The sequence below is a fragment of the Mobula birostris genome, chromosome 26 (genome assembly GCF_030028105.1).
Source record: "Mobula birostris isolate sMobBir1 chromosome 26, sMobBir1.hap1, whole genome shotgun sequence".
Taxonomy (NCBI): domain Eukaryota; kingdom Metazoa; phylum Chordata; class Chondrichthyes; order Myliobatiformes; family Myliobatidae; genus Mobula; species Mobula birostris.
In genome coordinates this window covers 38768923-38793314 of record NC_092395.1, presented here as the reverse complement: position 1 = coordinate 38793314, position 24392 = coordinate 38768923, and the positions used below count along the sequence as shown (strand labels likewise).

Sequence of the window (24392 nt, the reverse complement as noted above, 5' to 3'; positions counted from 1 at the left end):
CGGAGGAGGGACGGGGAGGACAGCGGAGAGACGGGGAGTCAGAGGAGAGACGGGGAGTTGGAGGAGAGACGGGGAGGACGCCGAATGCGTGGAAAGGCTCCGGTCGATCACTCCAGGTGGTCCCGAGCCGTGAGTCGACAGGATTCGGGTGGTCATCCGGATTCGATTGAGCTCCAACGGTTGCGCTTGAAGAACTTGGCCTTTGATAAGTCTTGGTGCCTTTTTTTTCATTACTTCCTTTTCTGTATCGAATTTATATTAATGTCATAGAATTAGTAATATCTATAAAGTGTACTTGGTAAAACGTACTGGGTGTGCTGGCTGATGATTGATGTTTGGGATTGATTCGGGCAGCAACCGACTCCGTGGGAAGTGTTGAGGCAGGTGCTGGGTGGGATTTCCCCTTGACATATACGAGCCATTATAACTGAGCGTTACAAGTGGGGGCACCGTCCCGGATCTGGATTTTCGGTAAAGCTGTAATAGTCGTCGCGTTAAGTGGTGTGAAGATGGATCGAGATAAGATTGTAAGTTGGTGTGAATTAGAGGAGGTACCGGTGAGTCATGCGTGCGTGCTAAGTGGGGTCGATTTCCGCATTTTGGCAGATGTACTAGTGCGAGGGTTGAGTTTGATTAAAGGTATCGGGCAGGTAGAACTTATAGCTGGAAGGTGTGGGAAAGAACTGGAGTCCAGCTGGATGTTGGTTCGGACGAGTGCTGGCGTCATGACATTGGAACTACCAGCGACAGTCCACGTCCAGGGGGAGGCGGGGCCGTGGGGTCTCCACACCCTCCCCGAGGACGAAAATGAGGAGGTGCCGGAGGAGGAGCTAGATGAGGCCCCAGGGGAGGTCCCAGTAGCCAGAGGTGGAGGCGTGGAGTGCGAAGGCTTGGCCAGGCCCCGTCCCCCAGTTAGGGGTAAGACCTCCGAGTTAGTGGCTGCCATTACTTCCCTGGTGAGAAGGGTTGAGGGGCCCTGCCCGAAGCTGAGAATTTTCTCAGGAGCCAGGCCCACCCCGGAAGGGGAGGACGGATATGAGGCATGGATTGAGAATACGTCCCAGTTGTTAGAGGTGTGGTCACTTTCAGACGAGGAAAAGAGACAGCGATTGGTGGAAAGCTTAAGGGGCGGGGCGGCAAGTGTAGTCCATGAGTTGAGAGCGGAACACCCTTCGGCTTCCCTGTCAGAGTGTTTGCATCCTTTGGAGGAAGTGTTTGGACTGTCAGGAGATCCCTGGCAACATTTAGCGGAGTTTCAACAGATGGGGCAGGGAATAAGGGAAAAGATCTCAGAATACATTTTCCGGCTGGAAGGGATGCTTACGGGGCCCATTTTTAGGTGAGAACTGACAACAACACCCTCACTTATATCCTGACCTCGGCAAAGCTGGGCGCTATTGGGCACCGGTGGTTAGCGGCCTTGTCTGCCTACAAGTTCAGCCTGAAGTACCGGCTGGGGAGTTGGAACATCGATGCAGATGCTCTATCTCGTCGGGCGCACGACAAGTCGGGTACGGCTGAGAAGTGGAAGAGTGTCCCTGCCCTGGGAGTAAAGGCCATGTGTCAAGTTGGGAGGGAAGGGGAAACAGGAGCCCCGATGGGAACGGATCGGGCAGTGGATCAATTGGGGGTTGATGATGACGCGCTACCCACTGTTTACTGTAATTTGACTGCTCTGAGGAACAGGCAGCTGCCAGAGTTGAGCCCCCAGGAAGTGGGGGCAGCTCAGCGCAATGACCCGAGCATTGTCACTATCTGGTACGCGGTTGGACAGGGTGATATGGGCCAGGTGGATAAGGCGAAGCATGCCTCCATTCCCCTACTACTGAAGGAGTGGCCTCAGTTGAAGCTGAAGAACCACAACTTGTACCGGGTCACGTTGCCCTCAGACCACCCCCGACGCTGGCAGCTGGTCATGCCTGAGAAGTATCGGAAAACTGTGCTCCAGGCACTACATGATGATTCCGGGCACTTAGGGGTAGAGAAGAGCTATGGATTACCCAAGGACTGGTTTTACTGGCCCCGGATGAGGGGGGAGGTGGAAGAATACTGTAAGACCTGTAGCCGTTGCGTCAGGAGGAAGACCTTGCCTGCGCAGGCGGCTCCGTTATCCCACTTGCAGAGTGCAGGACCCATGGACCTGGTGTGTATGGATTTCCTGTCTATTGAGCCAGACACCAGCAATACCGCAAATGTCTTGGTCCTCACGGATCACTACTCTAGATATGCGCAGGCTTTTCCTACTAAGGACCAGAAAGCGATTACAGTGGCGAAGGTGTTATGGGAGAAGTACTTTGTTCATTATGGCCTTCCCCAACGGATCCATAGTGATCAGGGACGGGAATTCGAGGGCAGGCTTATCCATGAATTACTGGGTATGCTTGGGGTTGAGAAATCCAGAACCACCCCCTATCACCTGCAGGGTGATCATCAGCCCGAGAGGTTTAACCGAAACCTGCCAGATATGCTCGGCACTTTGGAGATCGGACAGAAGAGTAAGTGGAGTCAGCACATCGCCCATTTGGTTCACTGTTACAATTGTACTCGCAATGACGCTACGGGGTACTCGCCGTATTATCTGATGTTCGGACGGGAAACAAGGTTGCCCATTGATCTGTGTTTTGGGACTGAAGCGGGTGAAATACCTTCGAAGCCATGTCTGAAGTACGTGTCCGATATGAGGAGAGAGTTAAAAAGGGCGTACGAGTTGGCTGAGGCAGCAGCCACCAAGCGGAATCAGCGGAATAAGAAGAGGTATGATCAGACAGTAAAGTTCGTCCAGCTATTGCTGGGAGACCGAGTCCTTATCCAGAATTTAGGACTACCTGGTAAGCACAAGTTGGCAGATCATTGGGCAGCCACCTCTTATGTGGTGGAGAGTCAGATGCCGAATCTCCCTGTTTACCGGGTGAGACCTGAGGGCGGGCAGGGGTCTGTCAAGGTACTCCATCGGAACCACCTGTTGCCTCTGGGTCGAGAGGTGAAGGTAGACCCAGAGCCCGAATGGGAGTTTACGGCTAGTACGAGGACTCTGCAAGGGTGCAGGGTGAGGGAAGAACCCGCTGAGAAGGAGACGGGGCCGGTCCCCAACTCGAAAAGGGATATGTCATCAGAAGACGATGATTCGAACGTGTGGTACCTGTTTCCGTTCGCTGATTCCCCGGTGCCGGGAGAAGAGGCTCCTGGTCCTTCCCTCACTGAGTTAGGGAAAACGAGGGAGGGTGTTGCAGAGCCGCCTGTATTACAGCCAGGATTGGGGGGGAGAGGGTGGAGCCAGAACCTGAGACAGAGGGCTCACAGGTGCCAAGGGGTCCCCGTGAGGGTGAGGGTCCGACAGGTAGGCCCGGGGTGTCACCTGGGGTGTCTGAACAGCAGAGGAAGTACAGAGGTCTTAGAGGAGTAGGCACCCCCCAGAGAGGTTGACTTATACAGCGCCGGGAGAACAGGGTGTGACCTCTACAGCCCTGGGAAGTTATGTCACTGCTTTATGCACCTGGGTTGGGTTTTGTGTTTTACAAGGAGCACTGGTGAACCCTGTTAACGTCATGAGGGCATGACTTTTATTGGTGGGGGTAGAGTGTACGGGGTCTTTCTTTTTTTATATGTTAAATTAAAAATGGCTTCTTTGTTATGTTATACTGCGGAATGCTTCTTTGTTATGTTAAATGCTGAGAAAGTCTCTAGCTAGACATTTGCTTGGGTTGATACAGACAGCAGGGTGCTATTAGCCAATGGGTGGTCATGTATCCTTTTGTTTTCGGATGATAATGCTGTATCACATGACTGGGAACGGGGTTTTGGCGGGGAGTCGGAGGAGAGACGGGGAGGACGGCGGACATGCGGAAGGGCTCCGGTTAATCACTTCGGTGGTCCTGAGCTGTGAGTCGACAGGATTCGGGTAGTCATCAGGAATCGATTGAGCTCCAACGGTTGCGCGCAAAGAACCTGGTCTTTGATAAGTCTTGGTGCCTTTTTTTTCATTACTTCCTTTTCTGTATCGAATTTATATTAATGTCATAGAATTAGTAATATCTATAAAGTGTACTTGTTAAAACATATTGGGTGTGCTGGCTGATGATTGATGTTTGGGATTGATTCGGGCGGCAACCGACTCTGTGGGAAGCGTTGAGGCAGGTGCTGGGTGGGATTTCCCCTAGACATATACGAGCCAATATAACTGAGCATTACACATATTTGCACAGTTTGTTGTCCTTTACACATGGATTGTTTGCCTGTCCTGTTAGGTGGGGTCTTCCATTGACTCTATTGTGTTTCTTCGATTTACTGTGACTGCCCGCAAGAAAGTGAATCTCGGGGTTGTACGTGGTGACATATAAGTACTTTCATAATAAATTTACTTTGAACATTGCACTTTGAAGCAGCAGAAAGTGTAGATAGAGTCAATGGAGAGCAGGTGGGTTTGCATGATGGACTGGGCTGTGTCCACAACTCTCTGCAATTTCGTGCGGGCTTGGACAGGGCAGTTGCCTTACCAAATCATCATGTATCAGGTAAGCATGTAACATAAACTTCTTCCTTTTGGATATTCCAGAACTCAAACAGCCCATAGTGCGGCAAAGGACGCCGGTAACAAAAGGACATCATCACTTGCTTTCGCTCATCTGTCTTTGCTCAGGTAACATCACTAGACATGATGTTGCCTCAGAGGTACCATGAGTGCAGCGAGACTTTGGGCATGAGTGGCTGACAGCCGAGGCAATGGGTAGAGATAACATGAGTAACTAAAACAACCAGATCCATTTAGAATCACCAGGATAGGCAAATTTTATTTATTTATTTAGAGATACAGCAGGGCCCCTCCAGTTCAATGAGCTCCACTGCCCAGCAACTCACCTATTTAATCCTAGCCTAATTACAGACTAACCGGTAAGTTTTTGAAATGTGGGAGGAAACCAGACACCTGGAGGAAATGCACATGCTCACAGGAAAGACGTACAACTTCTTACAGACAGCGTTGGGATTAAACTCCAAACTCTGACACCCTGAGCTCTAATGCATCGTGCGATTCGCTACGCTACAGTGACACCCTATGGACAGGCAGGCATCAAGTTTTACATTTTAGGCAGTATGCTTCATTCTAGACATTTTACCTAAGGCTTCAATTATCAAAATAAGCTGACCCGTACAAGCACTCTGGACTCCCTCTCTCTACCCACAGCTGTGTCCCGCCTCCAGCCCATTCTCTGACTGACCTCGTGGGTAAAGCCACGCATTCCATTTTTCTGGTGTTCTAAAAATAAAATTGAAGTTACCCCTCAAGGCGACCTCACCTCAAGGCAACCTGTTTGTGGATAATAAATTCGCAAATTACGCGGGCATAATAGTGGTGGACAGATTATTTTGCATGACCTTTTACTTATGCATTCTGACTAATGGAAACGTGATGGAACATAACAAATGGAAGTAAGTTGTGGTCTTTCGATAAGAGCGTACTAGTATTTGGCATTGCATTCAGTTGAGTTGCTCCCTTTCAGTCTTACAAGGAAAGATATGCCCGCAATACCGCCTCTCCTTCTCCTCCTACTTCTCTGTAGTCTCTCATCCATCACCTGTTGCCTTACCAGCTGTGGCTCTAGGCTTCACATTGCACTCTGGTGAAATTCTGAAAAAGTCAATTAGACCTCCTTTAATGCAGCCACCTGCTCCACCAGCACATCAGGAGCATGATCTCAGTTCCCTAATCATCTGCTCAGTCACATTCAGTGCAGCGTCACTGGTGTCATTAGATCTGAAAGGAATTGATGGCTCTCCCCCAGAAGCTCTAGTGGGTGTTCCTTCCTGCTGCTGAACACATATTCAGCTGTGCAGGATTAAGGGAAGGCATTAGCTGAACCTGGCATCAAATCAACCTTGCAAGCTAATTGACTTCATATTTGCCTACTATATGGGAGAGGGGTGTGAAAAAAAATAGGTTACAAGCTACAGGAAAATAGGAATGGAGACACTAGCATTAATGTGATTCCTATTGTGAGCCAGCATATAGCCGATGGGCCAAATAATCTCTTTTATGTGTTGATACACAGTAGATAAAGAAATATGGTTATTGTTTCTTTATTGGTCCCTAGGTGTTCAACCTGCTTTAAGTCATAGTGATATAGAGTCACAGAGCATGGAACTGGACCCTTCAGCTTAACTGGTCCATGCCAACCGAGATTCCCATCTCAGATAATACCATCTGCCTCCATTGGGCCCATTTTGCTCTAAACCTTCCTATCCTTGTACTGTCTGTTTCTTTCAGATGTTGTTAACGTACCCGCCTCAACCAGCTCCTCTGACAACTCATTCCATTCAACCTAAAGCTGTGTCCTCTAGTTCTTGTTTGTCAGTGCTTGGTAAGAGACAACACTGTCCTCAGGAGCACAGCATCCAGGGTAACTTGAGATGCAACACACGCTGTGTTGGATGTCATTTTGAAGCTAAAACAGCAGGTGTGGCAGCTAAATAATTCACACTTGTAGCTGGGGGTTGAGTCCACCATCATTTTATTTGCAAAGCTCAAACACAACCAGAAAACTACCACAGCAAGTAAATTAGCCAGGAGATATAGGACACACTTGTGCTCTACTGTATAAAATCACATGGGTATAGATAAGGTAAATGTACACAGTCTTTTACCAAGGGCTGAGAAATCAAGAACTAAAGAACATAAGTTTAAGGTGAAAGCAGGGAACTTTAATGGGGACCTGAACAGGTAACTTTTTCCACTCAGAGGATAGTCAGTATATGGAATGAGATACCAAAGGAAATAGTTGAGGCAGGTGCTTGAACTATATCTGAAAGAAACGGACAGGTACATGGATGGGAAATGTAGCTCTGGTCTTACCACGTGTGACTACTCATCGCACTCTTTTGAGAAAATGAAATTACACAAGGTGCTAGTAGGCCATCAGATGGTTCTAGGTCTCAGAAGGAAGCAATGAATAGAAACCACACACTTCTGGAAATAAGTTTTTGTTTATAAGAAAAGAAACAATGTGTACAAAATATTTCCATGAGCAAGAACAATTCAAAATTCAAACATTCTGTTTCGGTTCCAAATCTTAGATATCAAACCACAACAAATTCCTTTTTAATTAGAATCAGTGATATTCATTAGAATAACCTTTGTTGCTCCAATTTCTCTAACTAATTAGATCTAGTGTTATTCCCTATTTAAAAGTTTACAGACTAAACTTCCCTTTTTACATCCCTAGTTAGTTAGAAAACCAAATATAATTCCTATTCTCAAGTATTATAGTTAACTTCAGTTTCAGTTCCAGGCAGTAAATCTACGAGTGTAAATTCAAATTCAAAAATTATATATACACAGATTAACTCCTTTCATGACAATTCTCCGACATCACAACTTTTAAACAAAGTAAATCTCATTCAGTAACTTATCAAAGTCTTTGCAAAAATAATCAGTTCTTGCAGAAAATCAAATTTGGATTCTTCAAATGGAAATAAATTTATACATCCAACCGTATTAAATCCTCTGCATCATTACATATTTTGTTTCCACACTGGCTTTTCATTTTGGGTGGCTCACCTACTTGTTTCTTGGTTCGTTGGAATGAAATATTTTATCATCCATAGAAAGTATATTCACAAACTTGTACAAAACATGGCCAAATCCCTTGGTATGATTTTGCAGAACTAATTCCCGACTACACGGTAGGGATTTTGGACTCTCGTCTGCAGATATTGTCTCGTTAAAGCTGCTGCATGTTATAGCTGTAGCTTCAATAAATCTTTTATCACTATTGTCTCTCATCCAGGGGTTTCACATTAGTAGAGTAAAGATACTCACTACTAATTCCACTGTTAACAGATCATGTTTTCAGCTTCTAATCATTGCTGCCTTTCTCTCCTGTGTCCAGCCCTGCCCCTCTTTCGTATAGTGTGTTTTTTTTCAAATTCTCTTTCTTTTAAAAAAAATTGGTAAATCTCGTTTTCATCCCTCCGCAGGTAGAACTTTCTAACATTACTACTTCGGGTTTAACTAACATGGGTTACAGAAAGGTTTAGAGAGACATGGGCCAAAGGCAGGCGAATGGATGGGAATCTCAATCAGCATGGACCGGTGAGCTGAAGAGTTTGATTCCATGTTGTGTGAATGGATGTCTCTGTGACTTTAAAGCAGGATGAACACCAAGGTGCCAATAAAGGAATTTCCCATTGGGTTTATGCTGGCTCACAACAGAAATCCCATTGTGCTATCCCTCCTTTCCTTATTTTCCTCTAGCCTGTAACCTATTCTTTTTCATTTGTGCCCATCGACCTCTGGTTGTTTTGCCACCTTCCAACATTACAAACTATAATGACCAATGAATCTCCAAAATACTAAATACAAATGGACACAAGGGAACCATGTAAAACTTACACATCATCCAAGATCAGAATCAAACCTAGGCCCCTGAAGCTGTTAGTGAGCTGTGCTAATTGCTGAACTACCATGCCATCCTGTAGATAGCTGTGGATGGAGGTGGATGCTTAAGAACAGCTTATAAGGGAACCAATTGCAAATATAGTTCATGCCTGTAAAGTGTCACAGAATGTCATATAATATGTTCTAGGTAATTGCTAAAACTGAATTAGATACATGACTACAGAAGTCATATTAATGTACAATAGTGTCAGTACCTCCAGTTGAACTGCCTTTTTGTGTGTTTTCTCCCTAGCCGTCAGTCTGTGGTTTTGTATTGTCATGTGCTCTGGTTTGTTTTCATGCCCCATGTGCTCCCATCCCTGCTTCTGCTCTACTCTGGCCCCTGTATTACTGAGTACTCTGTCTCTCACCTGTTTCTCATTATTACCTGTTTTGCTGCCACTTCTGTCTCACTGTGCTCCACCTATCACCTGCCTCTCTGTTTATTGCTCAGTGTGTTTCAGTCCTGTGTTTTCGCCTGTTTGTTGCCACATTGTGCCAGTGAGTTTTCCTGAGCCTTTTCAGCATTTGTACCTGAACTCTGTCCGTCTGAATATCGACTCTGCCTGTTTCCCAATTCCGGTTTTTGGATTTCTCTGGCATTTTTGATCTCCCCCTGAACTTTGACACCAACTTTGTTGCTCCTCTGGATTTGCTACTCGGTAAATATCATCGTGCGCACAGTACTTGGTCTGCAATTGGGTCCCTGCTTCAGCGTCCTGACAAATAGTTTGCTATATTTCACCAAATACTATCTTAAGTAAGCTCACATAATATTAACTGTAATGTTATCTATTGTTTCTCTACTTAACTGTATCCAATATTCAGATTTAATTAAATTGTGAAATTATCTTGCTGTCCGGCTACCCAGCTGAACAGTTTCAAGCCAAAGTCAGGGGATATATGTGTGAGAGAAGACTACTCAAATCTCTCTAATTCTTTCTTCTTCATTAAATAGAGGTCTGCCAAGTCTCCTTTATATCTATTTCTACTCTGCCCAGCTTCTCATGCCCCTGATCAATCCCATCTCTCGACAGAGCTAAAGTTTGAGAAGCTAATTGTTTCCAGATATTGTACTGATCTGCTGCTCTGATAGCCATCAGCCTGTGGGGTTCTTCAGCTGTTATGTCAATGTACAGCTGACTGCATGGAGCTCACATCATCTGGGTTATGAGCCAGAAAGTTGCCACATTCAGGATAAGATAATTCAATAATGATCATTGTTTAGGCACACTATTATTTTGCTACTTCGGATGAGGCTACAGCTCTTACTTTCCCCATTAGGTTAAGCTTTTTGATGCTGTTGCCATTGCAGTTTGAGCTAGCTGACCTCTATCTTCGCATTGTCACACAAGGAGAATGAGACAATTTATCACATATAGTGGTGGGACTTGGCGGATCCACAGCTCCCATAGGACTTCTGATGTGTACTTACCAACACTATTATTACCCACAACACAGCATAGGTTTGTCCCTGATGGGAGAACTTCTGTTTATTACTGTGCAAATAGAAATTGTACATTAGCATTAATAGGAGGGTATACATTTTAGAGTTAAGCATATAGGCAAAACCCCACAAAACATAAGAAGTTAAGAAATACGTAGAGGCAGGAATAGGCTATTCAGCCCCTCTTGACCATTCAAAAAGATCTTGGCTGAAGTAGTTCAGTGACCGAGACTCACCTAATTAATTTTAACCATCCTCAATGGTTGATGGAAACTTGCAGGAGGTAGATTCTTTTCAAAGATTCCAAGATTCAAAATACATCTAAGCAGGTGTACAGAATACAGCTTGGAGATTTCTCCTCCCACAGGCAGCCATAAAACAAAGAAACACCATGAAACCCAGTCAACAAAACATCAAGATCCCAACGCGCAAAAAAAGAACAAATTGAGCAAATGGTAAAAAGCAAGCAGACAACATATAGGCTATCAAACGTCAAACCAGGAGACCAGCAGTATACATTTTAATTCAGTTCAGCGTCGCGCCGCTCGCCCTCTGCTGGCTGAAAAACAAAGCATTCTTCAGAGAAGCACCCTAGACCGCGTCAATTACCCTGATCAAATTGCTCAAAAATAACAAAAAAAGAGTAACTGGAACCCAGGAACTCATGCAACACGAACCCCAGAGCCCTCCAAAACATGTCTACAGCCTCTCCAATCAATCCTTGCACCATGGATCCCAAGACTCCTGCGCTTTCCTCCAACAACTAACGAGAGGGGGAGGAAGACCAGTCGAACACAGGCAGGTGGCTCCAAACACCCACTCGTCTTCCGCTCTCATCTTCATCAACTTCATCCTCGTTCAATCCTTCAATCAGAGGAAAGCAATGGAGTCGATCATGGGTTCGCGCCCTCCACACCTCAATCAGAGAGAAAAGTGGAATCAATCATGGGCTCGCGCCCCATCTCCAGGCTTCAAGGCTAGAGCCTGCACATTCCACTTCAAACCTCACCATTTATTCCTGCGCTTAATTAAAAATTAACATTAAATTGCAATTGTAACACAGGGGAATATAGGTAGAGGTAGAGATTTGTAAGTTTGAGGCAACTGGGAAGATCAATAGATCCTGGCTGAGTACAAAATGTCTGATCTGATCAACTGGCTGGAGTGTTCACCAAAATCTTTACCTCTTGTTTCGACAGCCTGAGGTACCCATCTGCTTCAAGCAGGCTTCAATTATACTGGTGCCTAAAAAGAAAATGGCAATCTGCCTCAATGATTAATGTGCGGTAGCACCTTCAATACATCCAGTGTGATGAAGTGCAGTGAGAGGTTGGTGATGAAACGTATCAACTCCAGAAGTGACTTAGATCCCTTCCAATTTGCCTACTGGCACAACAGGTCCACAGCATATGCCAACTCGATAACGCTTCACTCAACACTGAATGCATACATCAGGATGTTCTTTATTAACTACAGCTTGGCATTGAATACTATTACTATCTCAAAACCAATCATTAAGTTTCAAGTCCTTGGCCTCAATACCTCCCTGTGCAATTGCATCCTTGATTTCCTCACTTGCAGACCCCAGTTTGTTCAGATCGATACACAATCTCCATCAGCACTGGTGCACCACAAGGCTGCGTGCTAAGCCCTCTGCTCTACTCACATTATACTTATGACTGTGAAGGTAAGTACAGCCTGAATGCCATATTTAAGCTTGCTGATGACCCCATTGTTGTCGGCCAAATCAAAGGTGTTGATGACTCAGCATATAGGAGGGAAATTGAAAATCTGGCTGAGTGGTGACACAACAACAACAATCTCCTGCTCAATGTCAAGACCAAGGAGTTGATTATTGACTTCATGATGAGGAAAGAGGAGGTCAGTGAGCCACTCTTCATCGGGGGTCAGAGGTGGAGTGGGTCAGCAACTTTAAATTCCTCTGTGTTATCATTTCAGAGGATCTGTCCTGAGTCCTACACGTAAGTGCAATTATGAAAAAAGTATGGCAATGCCTCAACTTCCTTAGAAGATTGCAAAGATTTGACATGACATTTAAAACTTTGAGAAACTTCTATAGATGTGTGGTGATGTGTATATTGACTGGTTGCATCATGGCCTGGTATGGAACCATCAATGCCCTTGAATGGAAAATCATACAAAAATTGGTGGATACAACCCTCCCCTCCAATGAGCACATCTACATGGAGCACAGTCACAGGAAAGCAGCATTCATCATCAAGAACCCTCATCATCCAGGCTATACTCTCTTCTTACTGCTGCCATTAGGAAGAAGGTACAGGAGCCTCAGGACCCACACCACCAGGTTCAGGAACAGTTATTACCCCTCAACCACCAGGCCCTTGAACTAGCAGGGATAATTCCACTTAACTGCAATCACCCCATTACTGAACTGCTCCCACAAACTATGGACTCACTTTCAAGGACTCTTTATCGCATGTTCTTGACATTTATTGCTTATTTATTTTTTTTTTCTTTTGAACTTCCACATCGATTATATGTCTGTCCTGTTGGGTGTGGTCTTTCATTGATTCTGGTGGAACACAGCATCTATAGGAAGAGGTACAGTCGACATCTTGGGCCGAGATCCTTTGTCAAGACTAACTGAAAGAAGAGATAGTAGAGATTTGAAAGTAGGAGGGGGAGGGGAGATCCTAAATGATAGGAGAAGACAGGAGGGGGAGGGATGGAGCTAAGAGCTGGAAAGTTGATTGGCAAAAGGGATACAAGGCTGGAGAAGGGAGAGGATCATGGGACGGGAGGCCTAGAGAGAAAGAAAGGGGAAAGGGGAGCCCAGAGGAAGATGGAGAGCAAGCAAGGAGTGATTGTGAGACGGACAGAGAGAGAGAAGAACAGGTGGGGGAGGGGAGAGAGAGAGAGAGAGAGAGAGAGAGATAAATAAATAAATAAATAAATAAAAGATGTGGTAAGAAGGGCAGGAGGGGCATTAACGGAAGTTAGAGAAGTCGATGTTCATGCCATCAGATTGAAGGCTACCCAGACAGAATATAAGGTGTTGTTCCTCCAACCTGAGTGTGGCTTCCTCTTTACAGTAGAGGAGGCCCTGGATGGACATATCTGAATGGGAATGGGACGTGGAAAATGTGTGGCCACTGGGGGATCCTGCTTTCTCTGGCGGACAGAGCGTAGGTGTTCAGCGAAACGATCTCCCATTCTGCTTCGGGTCTCGCCAATATATAGAAGGCCGCATCGGGAGCACCGGATGCAGTATATCACCCCAGCCGACTCACAGGTGAAGTGTCGCCTCACATGGAACTACTGTCTGGGACCCTGAATGGTGGTGTGGGAGGAAGTGTAAGGGCAGGTGTAGCACTTGTTCTGCTTACGAGGATAAGTGCTGGGACGGAGATCGGTGGAAAGGGATGGTGGGGGGGAGATGAATGGACAAGGGAGTCACGTAGGGAGCGATCCCTGCGGAAAGCAGAAAGGGGGGGCTGGGAAAGATGTGCTTGATAGTGGAATCCCGTTGAAGGTGGCGGAAGTTACGGAGAATTATATGTTGGACCCGAAGGCTGGTGGGATGGTAGGTGAGGACAAGGAGAACCCTATTCCTAATGGGGTGTCGGCAGGATGGGTGAGAGCAGATATGCGTGAAATGGTAGAGATGTGTTTGAAAGCAGAGTTGATGGTGGAGGAAGGGAAGCCCCTTTCTTTAAAAAAGGAAGACATCTCCTTCATCCTGGAATGAAAAGCCTCATCCTGAGAGCAGATGCAGCAGAGACGGAGAAATTGCGAGAAGGTGATGGCATTTTTGCAGGAGACAGGGTGGGAAGAGGAATAGTCCAGGTAGCTGTGAGAGTCCATAGGTTTATAGTAGATATCAGTAGATAAGCTGCCTCGAGAGATAAAGACAGAAAGATCAAGAAAGGGGAGAGAGGTGTCAGAAATGGACCAGATAAATTTGTGGGCAGAGTGAAAGTTGGAGGCAAAGATAATGAAGTCAACGAGCTCAGCATGCATGCAGGAAGCAGCGCCAATGCAGTCGTTGATATAGCAAAGGAAAGGTGGGGGACAGATACCAGTATAGGCTTGGAACATGGACTGTTCCACAAAGCCAACAAAAAAGCAGGCATAGTTGGGGCCCATACTGGTGCCCATGGCTACATCTTTAGTTTGGAGGAAGTGGGAAGAGCCAAAGGAGAAATTATTAAGAGTAAGGACTAACTCCGCTAGATGGAGGAGAATGGTGGTAGAGGGGAACTGGTTAGGTCTGAAATCCATAAAGAAGCCGAGAGCTTTGAGACCTTCCTGGTCGGGGGTGGAAGTATATAGGGACTGGACATCCATGGTGAAAATAAGGCGGTGGGGGCCAGGGAACTTAAAATCATCAAAAAAATTCAGAGCGTGAGAAGTGTCACGAACATAGGTGGGAAGGGATTGAATGGGGGGGATAAAACAGTGTCGAGGTATGCCGAAATGAGATTGGTGGGGCAGGAGCAAGCTGAGGCAATGGGTCTACCTGAACAGACAGGTTTGTGGATCTTGAGTAGGAGGTAGAAACGGGAAGTGCGCGGTGTGGGAACTATGAAGTTGGTGGCGGTGGATGGGGTATCCCCAGAGCTGATAAGATTGGTGATGGTGTGGGAGACAATGCCTGTTGCTCCTTAGTGGGGTCATGGTCGAGGGGTAAATAAGAGGTATCAGCGAGCTGTTGCTGTGCCTCAGCAGGGTACTGCCAGAGAAAGCAGGATCTCCCAGTGGTCACACATTTTAATTCCACGTCCCATTCCCATTCTGATATGTCAATCCATGGCCTCCTCTACTGCCAAGATGAAACCACACTCAGGTTGGAGGAACAACACCTTGTATTCTATCTGAGTAGCCTCCAACCTGATGGCAAAAAGATTGATTTCTCTAACTTCCATTAATGCCCCTCCTCCCCTTCTTACCCCATCCCTTACTTATTTATTATTCCCCCTGCCTTTTTTCTCTTTCTTTTTTCTCTCTCTGTCCCTCTCAGAATAACTCCTTGCGTGTTCTCCATCTTCCTCTGGGCTCCCCTCCCCCTTTCTTTCTCCCTAGGCCTCCATCCCATGATCCTCCCCCTTCTCCAGCTTCTCCTGCTCTGTATCCCTTTTGCCAATCAACCTTCCAGCTCTTAGCTTCTTCCAGCCCCCTCCTGTCTTCTCCTATCATTTCAGATATCCCCCCCCCCCCCCCTCAAATCTCTACAATCTCTTCTTTCAGTTAGTCCTGACGAAGAGTCTCGGCCTGAAACGTCAACTGTACTTCTTCCTTTCTTTCTTTTTAAGTCTTTTTATTAATTTTTCAAAATTACAAACTCAATAACAGAGTTGGTACAAAGAGATTGGAAAAATGTTCTTCAACATATATAAAATGAATTTTAAGTAACATAGATATAAAAGACTTCCAAACTCATAATGAGATTAAACATTAAAAAAGAACTAAAAAGAAAAAAAGTATATAAACAAAAAAACCCCAAAAGAAAAAAAAGAAAAAAAAACCCAAGAAAAAAAACAAGGGCTAGACCAACAGCTAATATTGGACATGTTCAATAATGTCGTTAACTCCGCTCCTCTCATCATATAATTTAAATTTAGAAAAAAGATTCGGAAAGGTCAGATTACATCATATGAAAATGTTGCATAAAAGGTTTCCAGGTTTCTTCAAATTTAACCGAAGGGTCAAAAATATCTCTTCTAATTTTTTCTAAATTTAAACTTAATATGGTTTGAGAAAACCATTGGAATGTAGTTGAAGGATTAGTTTCCTTCCAATTCAACAAAATAGGCCTTCTCACCATTAAAGTAACAAAAGCTATCATTCGACAGGCTGAAGAAGACAAAGATCTATGTTCTACCATTGGCAATCCAAAGATTGCCGTAATAGGATGGGGTTTTAAATCGAAACATAGAACAGTTGAAATAATATCAAAAATGTCTTTCCAATATTTTTCCAAACGAGGACAGGACCAAAACATATGAGTTAAAGAAGCCACTTCAGAGTGACATCTATCACAAGTAGGGTTTATGTGGGAATAAAAATGAGCTAGTTTATCTTTGGACATATGAGCTCTGTGTACTACTTTAAATTGTATTAAAGTATGTTTAGCACATATAGAAGAAGTACTAACTAATTGAAAAATTTTATCCCATTTTTCTGTAGGCAGGGAAAGTTGAAGTCCCCTTTCCCATTCATTTTTAATTTTGTCAGATATATCTGGCTGTAATTTCATAATTATATCATAAATTATTGCTATTAATCCCTTCTGCAAAGGATTAAAGCCTAAAATTTTATCAAGGATTGGAAGTCGGAAAGGTAGGCAATGTAATATTTAAAAGATTTCTTATTTGTAAGCATCTAAAAAAGTGGGATCTAGGCATATCAAATTTCTCAGATAACTGCTCAAAAGACATAAAGCAATTCTTCCTATAGATGCTGCCTGGCCTGCTGCGTTCACGAGCACTTTGTGTGTGAGGCATGAATTTCCAGCATCTGCAGATTTTCTCATGTTTTCATTGATTCTATTAGGTTTCTCGGATTTACTGTGTATACCTACAAGAAAATGAATCTCCCCATAATATATGGTTAACATAAATGTACTTTGATAATAAATTTAATAAGGCAGGGCAGCAGCATTTTCTGTATGTAATTTAGTAAAGCACTTAACAAGTTCCTGCATGCTTTTTCCTCTAGTGTGGCAACCAGAGCTGCAAACAACGCTATAGAATACTAACCCATGCCATAGATGAAGGCATGCATCTCATGTCCCTTCTTTGCCACTTTCAAGGAACTATAGAATTGAACACGAAGGTCCCTCCATTCATCAACAATCCTTAGCACTTTACTATGTCATATACAGCATAACCTACTTCTAATTGACTTCCCAATCACCCTGTATTTGTTGGGATTAAATTCCATCTGCTTATGCTTGTCCCAATTTTCTGTCTAATCTATATCCTGCTGCAGCCTTAGACAAACTCTCTCACCATTCAGACCACCTCTCATTTTCATGTTATCCATAAACTTGTTAATCACATGTTCTACATTCATTTTCAAGTCATTATTATATATCACAAACAATAACTGATCCCTGCAATACACCTCTGGCACCAGACATCCAATCAATAATGCATCCTTCCACCTTTGCCCTCAGCCTCCTATCATCAAGTCAGTTTTGTATCCAATTAGTCAGTTTGCTTTGTATCCCAAGTGTCTTAATCTCTGGACCTGTTTACAATGAGGGACCTTGTCAGAATACTAGATATGGTAATGTGTACACCAGTGTCTTCAGTCTTCATCAGTCTTCTTAATTATTTTCTCAGAGGACTCAATTATATTAGTGAGGTAGGATTTCCCATAAAGCTATTATGACTATTTCTAATAATCTCCTATATTTTCAAATGTACGGAAATGTTATTCCTTCACATTTTCTCCAATAATTTCCCTACCAGCGTTTGAGGCTCACCAACCTGTAAATGCCCGAATTATATTTGCTGCCTTTCTTCAATAAAGAAACATCAAAAGCTTAATGCCTTTTCCGTTCACTTTTAAAGGGAAAATAGACATCTGACTGTCTTTCGCGAGAGTGAGTCCCCACAAGGTGACACGCTACGATGCAGTACCAGATAAAGCTCTGAAGACCTGTGCCAACCAACTGGCAGGTGTGTTCAAAGATATTTTCAATCTCATTGCTACACTCAGAAGTTCCCACCTGCTTCAAAAGGGCAATATTCATACCTGAGCCTAAGGGCAGGGTGAGCTGCCTTAATGACTATTGTCCAGTAGCACTCATTTCTATGATGATGAAGTGCTTTGAGAGGTTGGTTATGGCCAGAATTAACCCCTGCCTAAGCAAGGTCCTGGACTCACTGCAATTTGCCTATCGCCACAATAGGTCTACAGCTGATGCAATCTCATTGTTCCTTCAAGCAGCCTCTGATCACCTAGACAATACAAATACCTATGTCAGGATGCTGTTTATTGACTACAGCTCAGCATTTAACACAATCATTCCTACTGTTCTGATTGAAAAGCTCCAAAATCTGGGCCTCTGTACATCACTCTGCAACTTAATCCTTGACTTCCTAACTAGAAGGCCACAATTTGTACAAATTGGAAATAGCATCTCCAACTCACTGACAATCAACACTGGCGCACCTCAGGGATGTGTGCTTAGCCCACTGCTCTACTGTCTCTACACCTATGACTGTAGCTAGGCACAGCACAAATGCCATCTATAAATTTGCTGATGATATGATCATTGTTGGCAGAACTTCAAATGGTGATGGAAGGACATACAGGAGTGAGATATACCTGCTAGCTGAGTCGTGTACTAGCAACAACCTTGCAGTCAGTGTTAGTAGACCAAAGATCTGACAGTGGTCTTCAGAAAGGGTAAGACGAGGAGAAAACAAACCAATCTCATAGAGGGATCAGAAGTGGAGAGAGTGAGCAACTGCAAGTTCCTAGATATCAATATCTCTGCAGACTGGACACAACATATTGATACAGCAATAAAGAAGGCAAGACAGTGGCTGTATTTCATTAGGAGTTTGAGGAGATTTGTTATGTCACCAAAGACACTCACAAATTTCTACAGCTGTACCATGGAGAGCATTCTAATTGGCTGCATCACTGCTTAGTTTTGGGGGGTGGGGGGTGTGGAGTGCTACTTCACAGGATCAAAATAAGGTGCAGAGAATTAAAAATTTAGTCAGCTCCATCATGGGCATTAGCCCCTGTAGTATCTTGGACATCTTCAAGGAGCTTTGCCTCAAAAAGGCGGTATCCATCATTAAGGACCCCCATTATATATATATAGAACCTAGAACAGTACAGCACAGTACAGGCCCTTCGGCCCACAATGTTGTGCCGACCCTTAAATCCTACCTCCCATATAACTCCCCACCTGAAATTCCTCCGTATGCCGGTCTAGCAGTCTCTTAAATTTCACTAGTACTTTTGCCTCCACCACTGACTAAGGCAGTGCATTCCATGCACCAACCACTCTGAGTAAAAAATCCTCCTCTAATATCCCCCTTGAACTTCCCACCCCTTACCTTAAAGCCATGTCCTCTTGTACTGAGCAGTGGTACCCTGGGGAAGAGGCACTGGCTGTCCACTCTATCTATTCCACTTAATATCTTGTATACCTCTATCATGTCTCCTCTCATCCTCCTTCTCTCCAAAGAGTAAAGCCCTAGCTCCCTTAATCTTTGATCATAATGCATACTTTCTAAACCAGGCAGCATCCTGTTAAATCTCCTCTGTACCCTTTCCAACGTTTCCACATCCTTCCTATAGTGAGGTGACCAGAACTGGACACAGTACTCCAAGTGTGTGTGTGTATATATATATATATATATATATATATATATACAGTTCCCCATTCGCAGGTTTACTGCCCTCCATAGCAACACTCATTAGATCTAATACTATCTTTACATTCTCTTGATAGCAATGGGATGACTACTTTTCCTATTGCATTGTTGAACTTTAACATCACATATAAAGCTCATAAATAATGTATTTATTCTTTTTCTGTGTTAGATTGATGACTGTATTGGTGCTGCTTCATGCACCCATGCTGAACTCATCAATTTCATCAACTTTGCCTCCAACTTCCACCCTGCCCTTAATTTCACTCAATCCACTTCTGGCACCTCCCTCCCCTTTCTCAATCTCCCTGTCTCCATTTTCAGAGACAAATTGTCTACCGATGTACTTTATAAATCTACCAATTCGCACGGCTATCTGGACAATACTGTATCTCTTCCACTACATCTCCTGTAAAAATGCTATTTCCTTTTCTTAGTTACTTTGTCTCCAACTCATCTGTTCCCAAAATCAGAGGTGTCCCCATTCTTCAAAGAATGGGTTTCCCTTCCCCCACCATTGATGCTGCCTTCACCCAAAATTGATCTCCTCCACTTCCAGGAGATCTGTGCTCACATCCTGTTTGTGCTGCTCTTGTCCTCACCTATTACCCCCTGGCCCTCTGCATCCAACACATCAATCTCTACAACCAGTGCCAACTTCAATGGATCATACCATCAAACATATCTTTACTTCCTCCCCACTCCCCGGTTTCCACAGGGATCACTCCGTCTGTGATTCCCTTGTCTTTGTCCCTGCCCCACTAATCTCCCTCCTGGCACACATCCCTGTAAGTGAGAGAGCTGCTATATCTGCCCATTCACCTCCTCCCTCACTTCCATTCAAGGCCCCAGTCCTTCCAGATGAGGTGAGGCAACACTTTACCTGATTCTGTTGGGGTCATCTACTGTATCTGGTGCTCTCTATGAGGCCTTCATCCTCTACAATGGTGAAACCCAACATAAATTGAGGGACTGCTTTGTTGAGCAGCTCTGCTCCATTATCCAAAATTGATTGACTGCTCTCCCGTTCTTTCTCCCTTCACATTCTACATGCCACTCCCTTCACTATGTGAAGATACATGTGGGCTCTGTTTCAGGCTCTGCCACAGCTCTGGGCCTCGTTCTCCTCCACCTGCCATGGAAATTCTGTCATTTCATCCTCTTCCAGATCTATGCCTTCAAACGCCAACGCTTTGCCTTCCTTGTGTCCAGAAAGGATCAGACAATCGCCCGTCTCCTGACCATTGGATCCTGCCATTTCCAATTCTAGATCAGGTGACTCTGGGTGTCTCCAGACTGCCACTCCTACTGCCTCTCTCTCAAACCTCAATTCAATTGAATGCCTCCAGACCATGGGACCCATTGCCTACTACTCCAATTCAAACAAACCAGGGAGTCTCCAGACCACGGATCACACTGTCACCAGCTCCAGTTCCAATAACCCCAGACATCTTCAGACCACGAATTATCCGGCCTCTAGCTCCAGCCCCAGCCTTGGCCGCCACCATCTTCAGGCCAAGACCTTCTTTGCTGCCACTAGGCCCCAGGATTGCCTTTCCCCCACTGCCATTCTCCAACCTGGGATATAGTTTCAGTGTACTTGGAGGCACATTATAAAATAGGCCATAGTCAGCATAATTCCCTCAAGGGAAAATCTTGCCTGACATATCTGTGGGAATTCTTTGACGAAAGATCAAGCAGGATAGACAAAAGAGAATTGGTTGATGTTGGGTACTTAAGTTTTCAGAAGGCCTTTGACAAGGTGCTACACATGAAGCTGCTTCTCAAGTTAATAGCTCATGGTATTATAGGAAAGATACTAGCATGGATAAAGCAGTGCCTGATTGGCAGGAGGCCAAGAGCAGGAATTAAGGGAGCCTTAATTGGTTGGCTGCAATGACTAGACATGTTCCACAGAGGTTTGTGTTGGGACCACTTCTTTTTATGTAACACGTCAACGACTTGGATGACAGAATTGATGGTTTTGTTGCAAGGTTTGCAGATGATATGAAGATAGGTGGAGGGCAGGTAGTTTTGAGGAAGTTGAGAGGCTACAGAAAGACTTCAACAGGTTAGAAGAATGGGCAAAGAAGTGAGAGATAGAATACAGCATCAGGAAGTGTTTTATCTATGCACAACTACATATCGATTAAATAAAAGCATGCATACAGGAGATGGTAATTTTTAAATTTAATTTTAAGGCACAATTTTTGATTAGGGCACATGGATAACAGAGCGATTATCTACCATCGCCAGATAATGCTACAATACAGAGATCGCCCGAAAACAGACCTTCATGAAGATCTGCTGGTTAAATTACGCAACCTCGGCTTGCTGAGGGGATTGGGCCTCCAGTCCTCAGAGTCGTCCGATGCTGGTGGCCGGAGGTGGGGATGTTGTAAGCGGTGTGCGAGGAAGCGGAAGCGAGGCAAACGGGCAGGAGTCTGTGCCAGGCAAAAAGCAAACCCTAGCTGGCCGGCTCTCCCATCCATTCTGCTCTCCAATTTCCTCTCCCTGGACAACGACCGTGGTGGGTCTCATCAGCAAGAACGATGAGTCAGCATGCAGAGAGGAGGTGCAGCGGCTAATGGACATGTGCAAAGCCAACAACCTGTCTCTGAATGTGAACAAAACAAAAGAGATCGTTGTTGACTTCTGGAGGACACGGAGTGACCACTCTCTGCTGAACATTGATGACTCCTCCATAGAGATTGTTAAGAGCACCAAATTTCTTGGTGTTCACCTGGCGGAGAATCTCACCTGGTCCCTCAACACCAGCTCCATAGCAAAGAAAGCCCAGCAGCGTCTCTACTTTCTGTGAAGGCTGAGAAAAGTCCATCTCCCAATGCCCCCATCCTCACCACATTCTACAGAGGCTGTATTGAGAGCACCCTGAGCAGCTACATCACTGCCTAGTTCCGAAATTGCACCATCTTGGATTGCAAGACCCTGCAGCAGATAGTGAGGTCAACTGAGAGATCATCTTGGACATTACAGACATTTACACCACACGCTTCATCTGTAAAGCAAACAGCATTATGAAGGACCCCACGCACCCCTCATACAAACTCTTTTCCCTCCTGCCATCTGGCAAAAGGCACTGAAGCATTCGGGCTGTCACAACCAGACTATGTAACAGTTTCTTCCCTCAAGCCATCAGACTCCTCAATACCCAGAGCCTGGACTGACACCAACCTACTTCCCTCTACTGTGCTTATAGTCTTGTTTATCATTTATGGTAATGCCTGCACTGTTTTGTGCACTTTATGCTGTCCTGGGTAGGTCTATATTCTAGTGTAGTTTTTGTGTTGTTTATACGTAGTTCAGTGTAGTTTTTGTACTGTTTCATGTAGCACCATGGTCCTGTAAAACGTTGTTTCATTTTTACTGTGTACCATACCAGCAGTTATGGTCGAAATGACAATAAAAAGTGACTTGACTTGACTTGACTTGGTTTTAACTGGTGTATTCATATTGCAGCAAGAGCAAGAGAGAGAACAATATGCATGCATAGTGTTACGTACCCCGTAACTGGGTTGCCAAACCAGCAGAAATGGATCACTCAGTTGGAGTCTGGATCACTAGAACTAAGTAAGTTTTATTAAAGAAACAAGCAACACAGTACTCTAATCAAAAGGATAATAAATGCAACAGTTCAGCAATGATAAACACACATGTACACAGAATTAGGATAACAGGATCAATCAAGCTCTATCGTTGTCTAGGGGTAAATGACCAGTTTCAAAGTGACGCAAAGTTCAGTTCAATTTAGTTCAGTTCAGTTCACCGTAATCACTGCCGTGGGAGATGGACAGTGAGGGGAAGGAGAGAGAGAGCAAAACGAATGAATATTCAAACGGCTTCCACATAGACCTTCGATATTCTTCGCAGTCAGCTTTCGGGCGAGCCCTTTGTGATGTCTTCTGAGGTCACCGACTGTGACCCCCTCCGTTTCCAGATACGATCGTTTCTCTGCAGTGAACCTGGCACCCAGGCAAGGGCCGACACACACCAGGTTCTTGCTGATCGTGCCTTTCCACCCTTTGTGTCTATGGCTTGGTCTCGCGACCAGCCTTCCAAAACTTCCCACCGATTTGTGGGAGATGCACCGCTTCCAGGGTCTCGTTACCTCGGGGTGTCGTGTGTGTTGCCTGTCCTTTTTTATCCCCCTGCTGGGGTATCGCCTGTCCATCACTTCAAACAGTTCAGGGTTCAAAGGGGGAGACGATCTTGACAGCTCTCCTTCCGTTACTCTCTCCCGTCCCTTCATTAACATCTCCAAATGCTGCTCCATTGTTTTCCTTATCTCTCTTTCTCCTGAAGACAGGTGGCAGACCAACTGCTGATCCCACTGGTGCCAGCATAGGCCAGCTAACATCTTAATCTATGTGTATTCTCATCACACCTCCCACCTTTAAGGGTTTTTACCGGGGTAAAAATTACAAACATGAATACATTATTTGATACACACAAATATACATCTTTATCAGCTATTTGGCTAATACAGCGAATTTTAAGTTGCCAACACCTGGCAGACAGTCAGCCATCACATTTTCTGTTCCTTTTATATGTGTTATTAATAATCCCTTAGACCAGGCTCCAACTTAGCAAACTTCATAGTGGCCAAAAACACTGATGAATTGCGATCAATGTAACCTCTCATTGGGTTTCGTCCCGGACCACAATAACAAGGGTCGTCCCATTCCGACTTAGTTTTCTCTCGCAAGGGCTTAGTAGGAGGGGGAGGGGTAGTAACCGCAGAGTTATTGCCAAACTTCCTACAGTACCCCACCATCTCCAAGAGCCTTCTGAGGGCCCTCTTGTCTGTCGGGGTTGGGATGTCAGAGATAGCCCACACTTTAGCTTGCATTGCTGCCAACTGCCCCTGTGTCACCACAATTCCCAGATAAGTGACCTTCGTGTGGCCGATCTCATTTTTTTCAAGATTCACTATCAAGCTGGCTTCAGACAGCCGTATTACATCGCCAATACACACCTCTGTGTTCGTCAGCCCTTTCGTCACTGAATTACTCATTCTATAGGGATGTTGTTCACTAGGCTAGCCTAGCGTACCAGACACCACCCAGCATTCCAGTTCTTTGCATCGCCTCGGGACAATCAAACACACGTGTGC

At 44.8% G+C, this 24392-nt stretch overlaps 1 protein-coding gene across 1 annotated transcript in view; it reads left to right on the top strand.

The window, feature by feature from the left end:
- Positions 1–509: 509 nt before the first annotated feature.
- The window catches only part of LOC140188003 (paraneoplastic antigen Ma2-like), a 63148-nt gene continuing 39265 nt past the window's right edge, over positions 510–24392 (top strand). The window contains exons 1-2 of the mRNA XM_072243871.1: positions 510–1183; positions 21827–21833. Coding sequence (XP_072099972.1) covers positions 510–1183; positions 21827–21833 — 681 coding nt within the window. The remainder of the gene's footprint in view (positions 1184–21826; positions 21834–24392) is intronic.